At 49.5% G+C, this 10550-nt stretch overlaps 1 protein-coding gene across 5 annotated transcripts; it reads left to right on the plus strand.

Annotated features, from left to right (window-relative positions):
* The first annotated feature begins 2218 nt into the window (after positions 1-2218).
* On the plus strand, positions 2219-10275 carry TMEM216 (transmembrane protein 216). Of its 5 annotated transcripts, none has more exons than XM_004770362.3 (5): positions 2219-2329; positions 4055-4156; positions 4694-4786; positions 7151-7352; positions 8450-10275. In XM_004770362.3, exons 3-5 carry the CDS (start codon positions 4741-4743, stop codon positions 8547-8549), a joined length of 348 nt encoding a protein of 115 aa, XP_004770419.1. In that variant the 5' UTR covers positions 2219-2329; positions 4055-4156; positions 4694-4740; the 3' UTR covers positions 8550-10275. The 5 variants fall into 5 exon arrangements, with proteins under 5 accessions (XP_004770419.1, XP_044919182.1, XP_044919184.1 ...); XM_045063247.1 differs by lacking the exon at positions 2219-2329 and adding an exon at positions 2432-2668 and having other exon boundaries at positions 8450-10274; XM_045063249.1 differs by lacking the exons at positions 2219-2329; positions 8450-10275 and adding exons at positions 2491-2668; positions 7633-8168.
* The last annotated feature ends 275 nt before the right edge of the window (positions 10276-10550 follow it).

Consider the following 10550-nt stretch of genomic DNA (forward strand, 5'->3'; position numbering starts at 1 on the left):
AGGCAGAGAGAGAGAGAGAGAGGAGGAAGCAGGCTCCCCGCTAAGCAGAGAGCCCGATGCGGGACTCGATCCCAGGACCCTGAGATCATGACCTGAGCCGAAGGCAGCGGCTTAACCCACTGAGCCACCCAGGCACCCCAAGGTTCCAGAGACAGTCTTGCTCGCCTCCACTGTGTAGCAACAGTAGAATTTTCCCTTGAGAATCAGCATCAATTCAATTACTCGAGCCGGTAGCTTGGGCCCCCCTCCCTCTTTTTTTTTGCCCCATGGTTTAGTGGCATAGGGATCCCAAAATGGCCAGGTAGCAGTCCCTTCTTCCAATTCAATGGTACCATTTTTGTGTCCCTTTGTGGACCATTCCTCACTTGCGAACCAAGATCTCCAAATCAGTAGGCTCCAATTTTTCAGGATAAGAGGCAAAAACTCTGAGTGGGTAAGGTCTAATGGGCCAAGTCATTCCTACTTCTACCCCCTTGGTTCCAGAACCCATAGATATTGGCCAGGGGGATGACAGCGCCATCTAATGGACTCTCATTCAAAGAAGTCCTTCATTCTGTATATCAAGCCTCTCATCCTTCCATGATGTTGTCTCCCACCCCGTGCTATAACCCAGTCTTCAGTAAGCTGTTCCACTTTTCAAGCAAGCCCCCTGGTTCCGGGTGACGAAGTATGTGTGGGAAGTCCTGTTAATTCTGTGGGCACGAGCCCATTGCCGCACTTCCTCTGTTGTGAAATGAGGGTCTTGATCAGAGGCGATGTTGTACGGAGTGCATGGTGTCCATGGCATCTCTGCTGGGAGGGCCCCGGGGTGTGGGTGTGGGTGAGCCAAGGCCGGCAGGAGGGGATGCAGAGGAGTCAGGGCGCTACTGTAGGGCGAGATCTGGAGCCTCTGGGGTCCATATCAGGAAAGCTCTGGGAAACACCCCTTGGGGTGCAGCAAGCTGGGGCCGGTGGGCAGGCTCCAGAGGGATCCAATGCGCTGCCCTGATGAGGCTGTGGCAAGGCAGTCACCAAACCTGGGCTGAAGTTAACAGATTGCTGCGGGTCCCTCCACTCTGGGCACACAGCTGGGACAGAGCACGCTGGATGTCCCCCACATGCACATCTCTGACAGCCTGCCTACTTGTGATCTCTCTCTCTCTGTCAAATAAATAGATAAAATCTTTAAAATAAAAAAAAGATTTATTTATTTATATGATAGAGATCACAAGCAGGCAGAGAGGCAGGCAGAGAGAGAGAGGGGGAAGTAGGCTCCCCGCTGAGCAGAGAGCCCGATGCGGGGCTCGATCCCAAGACCCTGAGATCATGACCTGAGCTGAAGGCAGAGGCTCAAACCACTGAGCCACCCAGGCACTCGGTGATTTCTTTTTTCTCACTGATTTTGATGTGCATTCCCATGATGATGAGTGATGTCGAGCACCTTTTCATGTGTCTGTTGGCCATCTGGATGTGTTCTTCAGAAAAATGTCTATTCGTGGCATCTGCCCATTTCTTAAGCCGACTGTTGTTTTGTTTTGTTATTGAGTGTATAAGTTCTCTATATTTTAGATATCAACCTGTTACTGTATATATGACTACACTGTAATTGCTCCCTCCCCCCAGGGGCCCTGGCTTTCTAGCTGCTTGTTTAAAAAGGTGCTGAGCCCTTACCCTGGGATCCTCGGATGGGGCTTTGTGCTTCGTGTGCCCCACTATCTGGGCTCATTGTCACTCAAAGGACCTGGGTGCAGGGGACCCAGGCTGCCATGCTGCCATTCTTGCTGCCTGCTGTGCCAGGGGCAATTCCGTCTTTTTTTTTTTTTTTTAAAGATTTTATTTATTTATTTGACAGAGAGAAATCACAAGTAGTCGGAGAGGCAGGCAGAGAGAGAGAGAGGGAAGCAGGCTCCCTGCTGAGCAAAGAGCCCGATGCGGGACTCGATCCCAGCACCCTGAGATCATGACCCGAGCCAAAGGCAGTGGCTTAACCCACTGAGCCACCCTGGCGCCCCGGGGCAATTCTGTCTTACCATCTACTTTAACCCGTGGTACGTTTACTCCTTGCCATCCTTTATGACAGGGGTGAATAGGGCCAGGTGGTTAAGTTTTCAAGGCTGCAGGCCACATTGTTTCTGCTGGAGAGGACTCAGCTTACCACTGTCGCCTGAGAGAAGCGGTACACATTATGTAAATGGGTGGGTGCGGCTGTGTTCCGCCACCATCACACCCTGCCAACCTGCCAACTTTCAGTACAAGAGCGAGCAGCTGGTCCACCTTCCTTTTAGAGATGGGACACCTGAGACTCAAAGCCGGAACCTGCCTAATGCCTCGTATGAAGCAGGCAGTGGAGGTAAGTAAACACAGCCCTGTGCCACCAGATCGCTTTCCACCGTTCCCCACCTTCCTCTGTGCTTTGCTCACGGTTGCTAAAGAAAACCTTCAGCTTGCAGAAAGTTCTGCCAATGGGAGGCACAAGTAGAGATAGAAAGGCAGAGGAGAGGGGAGGGAAACAAGGTTGGTTATGTACCCACCAGGCTTCTCGGACTGTCAGGGCCTGGTGGGAGGGCTTCTTCATAGCCCTCTCCAGGTGCATGGAATCGCTTCTGCTCCTTCGCCTTTATGCCCAGAAGAAAAGAATTACCGCCCACCTCCATTCCCACTAGTGAGGAGTACACTGCCGTCCTTAAAGGTTAGTCACTCTATTCAAATTACCTGTTTCCTGCCCTGCCAGGACCGACTGCGGGTTAACGGGCATGTCAGTCTGGGTCCACTGAAAACCCTTTATCTTTCCACTCCTCTGCGGGAAGCGACACACTTTTATTACTCCAAATGGTATTCAGACTTCAGAACCCAGCTCACAGGCCATCCCTTGGCAACTTCTTTCAGTTCCCGCCGAGGAGTATTTTGGCCTCTCAACGCCCCTCCTGTTCTGGGTCACGTGGTGATCACGTTTCATCTTTGTGTCTTCTCTGTGCTTCTTGGAGCGGGGCTCTGTTTCTGACCCGTTGTGGGGTCCGCTAACTACCTGACACCTAAGTCGGCCACACTACAGGCCGATGCTAACCCCCACGCGGCGTTGGCAGAGCACGGTCGCGCAAGCGGCTTCTCATCGGAAGCCCTTGTTAGAAAAGAGAATCGTCGGGCTAGGGCCCATTTACTAATCCTGTGGTCACGGTGCCACACAGCTGACCTTTTAGACCAACGCATGGCCACCTGGGGTCGGGGGAGTCTGAGAACTGCCACTGCCCCGGGGCCCCTCGGGCGACAGCTTTGCCCCCGTCACTGTTCCTCCACGCTCAGCGAGCCGAAATCCCACCAAAGGCTGGCAGCCCGCGCTCCTCCCCGCGCACGCGTGGCCGGGCCCTGGAAACCATAGAGTGCCGCGGGCGGACAGAGGGGCCAGAAGCCGGGGTCGCTCCATCCCCCGCTTCCGGCCGCGCCTCGCTGCTCTGGGAGGGGCTGTAGCGGCGTGCGCAGTTTCCATGGGGACTGAAGATGGCGCCGCGAGGTGAGATTTCGGAGGTGTGTGAGTCTCTGGTCCTGATGCCTTCAGTGTCCCTCTCGCCCCCGTTAGAGCTCGACCTAAACTCATCATTCTCGGGGCTAGGGACATCGCTCCCCGCTCGCTAGAGTGGGGTTCCGCAGCCCCACCCTCCCGGAATGCCTGAAGGTCTCCAGGTGCAGGTCTAGAAGCCCCCGGATCCTGGGCTGGGCCTCTTCTAGGCCGGCTCAGTTACGAATTTGCCGTGTGGCCTCAAACAGGCCAGTGCTGGCCTTTGCGCCCCAATGGCCGAATAGTGACCGGGTTAGATCTTAGAGAGGCCTTGACTTTCACCCAGAAGACAAGAGTCGGGTTTGACTGTAATTCCGGGGAATGAGGGGGTTAAGGGAAGCCCCCTACACACACGCACGGACGCGCACACGCCCTCTCATTATCCGCAGTCAGAGGTACCCCAGGTGGCCTTTTCCACTAGCTGCGACCTCGTGTTTTCTTCCAAGTTAGGCACAGAACCATTCAAAGAACGGAGATTGAGGTGCCGTCCGGCCCATCCCTCTAATTTGTGCTCGTTTCCAGGTAAACGGCTGTCCTCCACCCCCCTGGAAATCCTGTTCTTTCTGAACGGGTGGTATTATGCTACCTATTTTCTGCTGGAACTCTTCATATTTCTGTACAAAGGTAAGGCGTGGGGCTTGACTACCCTTGCCCCAACATCCCTTCCCCACGTCAGGCCAGAGCCAACTCCCATCAAGAGCCTGCTTTTCTGTAGCTCCTCCTCACTTCTTCATTCTATGGCTTCTTCGAGAATGATTCACTAGGAAGCCCCTCAGCAAGCATTTCCTCAGTTTGGGAAATGTGGACTTCTCTGTCCTTACTCCCTCGTCACCTCTCCGCTGAGCCCCACTAAGCTCATTGGTGACCCTCAGAAACTGTTCAGGGGCCAGTGTACCTATGTAGATCCAATCATTTTGGAGAGTGGAGGCCTCACAGACTTTTGGAGTTTGGGGTGAAATCCCCTAATAACGAGCTGGCCTCTAACAGACACGGTCACACTGCGAGTTAACGTATCCTGCAGCAGGTTAATAGATCCTGCCCACATCTTGCTAACTAGTTCATGGAAAGCTGATAAGATGCATGCCCTCTTTATCCCCAGGTGTGGGGGAGCTCTCGTGGGTGCTGTTATAGGCTTGCAAACCCTGGCTTTTCTGTTGGCAGCTCTCCTGCTACCATATCCAACAGCCAACCTAGTACTTGATGTGGTGATGCTTCTCCTTTACCTTGGAATTGAAGTAATTCGACTGTTTTTTGGTGAGTTTTGTCCAGAGAATATTTCCATTCTTCTCAGACAGACTGCTCTCTGTAACTTGATTAACAAGAACAAGTACATGACCTGGTCTCACAATAAGAGATTGGATCTGGTGGAAAGTCCCATTACTCCTTCTCGGAAGTTTCAAGCTGCTTCATATTTTGGGTCAAGCTTTACTTGTTTGTTGCTCTGTAGGGCCAGAGGTGGGCAGTAGCATTTTAGATAGTTCCTTCCTAATTTCCTAAGTGCTAGGAGAGCCTGGTTCCTCCCCCTGGCTTGCTTGGGAGAATAGATTTGACTGTAAGTCCATGTTCAAGGTCATATATGTCACATTAGTATTAAGGTCCCCTCTTCTCTCTGAACACGGATTTCTTAGGACATTTTTAAAAAAGATTTTATTTATTTATTTGACAGAGCAAAAGAGGGAGACAGAGCAGAAGTCGAGAGAGCAGCAGAGGGAGAGGGAGAAACAGGCTCTCCACTGAGCAGGGAACCTGACACAGGGCTCAATCCCAGGACCCTGAGATCATGACCTGAGCCAAAGGCTGATGCTTAACCAACTGAGCCACCCAGGTGCCCTTAGGACAAGTTTTTTATCCTCACAGATCGAGAGCAAATTCCTTACTAGTTAGATTATCTTATCCCAGAAAACAGTGTTAAAACAGAAGCTGAGAAGAAACAGTATTTGCAGCACATGTAACAAAGGATAAAGAAGGCTCACGTAAATCACTAAAGAAAAGATGACCTAATTTTAAAAATTGGTAAGGGACACTAATAGGCAGTTCATACAAGAATAATTACAGAGGATCAGTAACCATGATAAAATGCCCAAACTCATTAGTAAAAAGCAAACTGAACAAACAAAGTAACAATTTCATCTATCATATTTAAAAGATTTCCAAATACTCAGTATTGGATTGGATATGAAGACCAGGCCTCTCTATTCCCACACTCTTTGGGAATATAAATTAGAACAGCTGTTTTGCTAATAGTTTTGCCATGTAAAATATGTATTTTTTTCTTTAAGATTTTTATTTGTTTATTGGACAGAGATAGAGATCACAAGTAGGCAGAGAGGCAGGCAGAGTTTGGGGGAAGCAGGCTCCCCACTGAGCAGAGAGCCCAACACGGGACTCGATCCAAGGACCCCAAGATCACAACCCGAGCCAAAGGCAGAGGCTCAACCCACTGAGCCACCCAGGCACCCTGTATTTTTTTTTTTTTTTAATGATTTTATTTATTTGAGAGAGAAAATGCACATGAGTGGGGCTGAGGGGCAGAGGGAATCTCAAGCGGACTCCCCACTGAGCACAGAGCCTGATGCAGGGCTTGATCTCACAACTCTGAGCTCTTGACCTGAGCTGAAATCAAGAGTCATAAGCTCAAAGGACCGAGTCACCCCGGTGCCCCTAAAATTTGTATTCTTCATCCTGACAATTACACATCTAAAACTGGTTGAAAAAAACCAAGTAATTCCACAGATATGTAAAGGTACCTATTGGAGAAAGCTTATGGCCACATATTTTGTAACATCAAAACATTAGAGGGGCCCCTGGCCGGCTCCGTCGTCAAGCGTGCCACTCTTGATCTCTGGGTTGTAAGCCCCATGCTGGGTAGAGATTACTTAAAAAATAAAACGAATTAAAACAAAATTAGAGGGGCGCCTGGGTGGCTCAGTTGGTTAAGTATCTGACTTCAGGTCAAGTCATGATGACCTGAAGCCCCACATTGGTCTCCCTGCTCAATGAGAGTCTGCTTCTCCCTCTCCCTGTTCCCCTCCCCCGATAGTACTCTCTCTCTAATAAACAAAATCTTAAAAAAAATTGGAAGCAACCTAAACATCTGCCAATACAGGATTAGTTAAATGAATTATAGAATTGCCTCAATGAAATTGCTCATAGCCATTAAAAAAAAAGAATTAGGTAGTTATATGTGGAAAGGTGTCTAACTTACATTAAATGGGAAAAAATAAATGGAAAACAGTATGTAGAGTATGATCCTATTTTTATAGGGCCTTTCACTTTCCATATTTTCTAAAATTATTTTCTGTATTTATATTAGTTGAAAAATTTTCAGTGATTATATATTATAGTTAAAAAAATATTCCCCCCAAGCAAAGAAGTCGCTGTCCCTTGAGTGGGAGGCAGACTTGAAGCAGGACCTTTGGAGTGAACGACTCCATCCTGTGGCACCTCCGGAGCCTCGCATTTTGAGCGCAGTGGGACCCCATTTATAAATCTGCCCATCCCCATTTGGGATCATTTTTCTCTGCCTTGCCAGGCTCTCCTTCCCATCCCCCCAACCTTTCCTCTGAGCCCAGGGAAAGCAGGTCACTTGGAGGTGATTCCATGGGCTGTGTCTGACAGGTACAAAGGGAAACCTCTGCCAGCGAAAGATGCCCCTTGGTATTAGTGTGGCCTTGACCTTCCCATCTGCCATGATGGCCTCCTATTACCTGCTGCTGCAGACCTACGTGCTCCGCCTGGAAGCCATCATGAACAGCATCTTGCTCTTCTTCTGTGGTTCAGAGCTGCTGCTTGAGGTGCTCACCCTGACGGCTTTCTCCAGGTACCGCTGCTGAGGGACCATTTCCTGTCACCTGAGGGTTGGGTTCCCATCTCCTCCTAGGGAGGGACTCATTGTTCTTCTGAAGCCCGAGGGGTCTGAAGCACTTTCAGGGGGAAAAAGGGTGCCTAGGGGATTGCTTTTCCTATTTAGGGTAGACAGTTACTCAGGGAAGAGATTCTCCTTGTTCTCTGGGTCCAAGAGGCTTGGAAGATAGAACAGTTCAGGCCAGCTGCTCTTGTTCACTGGTCTTTTAACCTTTTTTCTTTCTTTCTGCCATCAGTATGGACAGGATTTGAAGTACAGACATTTCAGCCAGCAGCCCTCATGGGCTGAGACCACAGGTTCTTCTGGTCTTTAGCCACACCAGTGAGAACTGGGTCAAGTTGTACTGGGAAGGGTTGCTGCTCTTCCTCAGTACAGACATTCGAGCATGAAGCCACTGGGCATCATCTTCTAAACCAGGACTATCAGCCTAAAAGACTGTGCTACACTCCAGCATAGGGAGGGGCGAGGCTGTCCCATCCTGGCCTGGCTCAGAGCCGGCTCCCTGCTGAGCTCCGGTTCTCTTTGATCCTCATGGCCAGAGCATCTTGTGTGGCCCACGTGGGCTCCTTGGGCTTCCAGCGGGACCGGAACCACAAAGTCCCCGTGAGCACAGAGAACCTTGGGACGGTCTGCTCCCAGGGTGACGCGCAAGCCTCTCACGTCCTTCCCCAGAGACTGAGCTCCGGAATTTTTTTAGTGGCTCATAGTGTTATTTTTCTACTCTCATCATGATACAAACATTATTTTGTAATAAACGTATATTTTCTGTCATGGGAGTTGCAGCCTTTTCCTTATGGCACCTGTCCCTAGAATTTCATCCGCCCCAAGGGAAGGTAGGCTTTGTCCCAGTGGTTTGTTCCCAGGCTGTGCTTACTGGTCCTGTGTGGACAAGAATGCAATGGTGATTTTCTTCCCCCAGCTCTAGCTTAAATTAACGCCTAAGGGCACCGTCAGCTTCCGTATCTTCCTCAGGCCTGTCGTCCTGTAACAGACTGCTTATACACTTCACCTCCGCCTGAAAGCCAGCATCTTTTCTCTCACTCCTCTTACAGGTCATGGTCAGCTTCTTACCAGAGTGAGGCAGGAATACGTGGAAGAAGCATAGTCAAAAGACAGCATTTTCCAGTGGTTTATTTTAAAATTTCAAATTAACATAAAAGGAAATACACTTTTTTTTTTAAACTGGAGAAATATTGCCTTACATGCGTATATCATTCCTTTTTCCAAGTCTTTAAAATGTTCTCATCTAACTCAGTAGTGGCTTTTTTTTTTTCTCTTTTCCCCCAAGAAGCCACCAGGAGCCATGACAGAATCCACTTTAGGAAACCTCAAGCCATATGGCCCCTCTGCTGTCAGATGAATCCTAGAATATCTGCTCTTGCTCAAAGTCAAAGTTAATTGGTCTTTAAGCATTTCTATGCTGGCTTTTAATTCTGCTTATTTCCCATGATCGAGCTCCTTCTCATCCTGTGAAGGTCTCCACTGTCCAGAAGCACTGATGATTTATCTTGTTTCCTACCCCTTGTGTGTCCTTGCTTCCTGGCTGCTTTTGGAGTCTATCCAAAAACTGTAGTAAACAGGCCTAATCCACCATGAAACAGTAACAAAAAATCTTGGAACCTCCTTGATATTTCAGTCACAGACCCCCCCCCCCCCCAGCCCCCGGCCTGTTGCTTGCACTGCTGCTTTCTCTAGCTGTGCTTTGAAGAAGTTGTTGACATCAAGCTAGACAGGAACTGGTTCTCCAGGGCCTCCCCATTTCTTCTAAAGGTTCAGTGGTTAAGGTCGTTCTCCTGGCAACACAGATAAACGAATGAAAGGCTCATTTGGAAGTTTAGAGGTGGCTTATAATTAAAAGGAACCTTAGAAAGGAATCTAAACTCCCACTTTGGAGACTTAGAGATGAGAAGGGAACAGCCAAGCATCCCACAACCGGTTACTAGCAGTTGGATCTAGAAATCTTGTCTTAGCAGTCTGTCTAGATCAAGTAAATTCTCCTCCTCCACAGGTACCACTTGAGGAGGATGAGTAGTTGGAAGTGGGGATGGGATTAGAGCAGGAAGTCCTCACTCATCGGCTGGTTCTCTGCGAGCTTCTTGCACTGTGCTTCCTGGGGCCGGCTCCACGGAGCTTCATTCTTCCCGCAGCTTGCTGGAACCACGCGTGCAGGTGTAGTCACACAACAACAGAATGTCCTAACTGAAACTGAGGCAGCAGGGGGTGGGAATGCGCATAGCCAGTCTTTTGTATTTTCGGATTTTGTATTTGAATGCCAAGGGGAAGTCACTGAGCCGCCCATCTAGACCTGAAGGATCAACATTCTGGAACAGTGGAGAGGACCTGAGTGAAGGAGTACGCCTTGGTCACAGGGGCGGGGAGAGACCTGCTCAGATATTTATCACACGCGTGGCCAGGTCAGGTGACTGCAGTGGCCATCCCTAGAGGCTGAGGTCTGGCCCAGTTCAGGAAGCACTCGGCACACGCAGATTCGGGTTTGTGGCTCTATACCATGACAGCAATGTATAGGAGACTAGTAACTCATCCACTGCCTGGCAGAGTAGATTTAATCCGTACCATGATCCTGTGAGGCAGAAGAAAATCAACCCAAATGTTAAGTCACCTCCTGAGGGCATTTAGCTTAAGTAAGAGTTGGGATTTGAAGCAACAGGAACCCCAAAGTCATTCCCTTTCTGTTCCACCGTGGTAGTGCTTTGATGAACGGGTCTACTTCTCTAACTTACTGGTCCTCATGCTTCAGTTTACACGAATGTCATCTGGGACATAAGAAGTAGATTTCTAGGGTGCCCGGGTGGCTCAGTGGTTAAGCCGCTGCCTTCGGCTCAGGTCATGATCTCAGGGTCCTGGGATCGAGTCCCGCATCAGGCTCTCTGCTCAGCAGGGAGCCTGCTTCCTCCTCTCTCTCTCTCTCTCTCTCTGCCTGCCTCTCTGCCTACTTATGATCTCTCTCTGTCAAATAAATAAATAAAATCTTTAAAAAAAAAAAAAAAGAAGTAGTAGATTTCTAGACTTCACATAGAAGTGGGGCTTGCTGGAATAGGCAGCACAGGACCACGGAACCTGCCTTGAGAGCACACTCCTATTTCCCTCATGCTGTGCGTTGTCAGCTTCTGGGGTTCTCCCTCCCCCCCAAAG

This window comes from Mustela putorius, unplaced genomic scaffold (assembly GCF_011764305.1).
Source record: "Mustela putorius furo isolate JIRA1106 unplaced genomic scaffold, ASM1176430v1.1 tig00000127_pilon_pilon_pilon, whole genome shotgun sequence".
Lineage (NCBI taxonomy): Eukaryota > Metazoa > Chordata > Mammalia > Carnivora > Mustelidae > Mustela > Mustela putorius.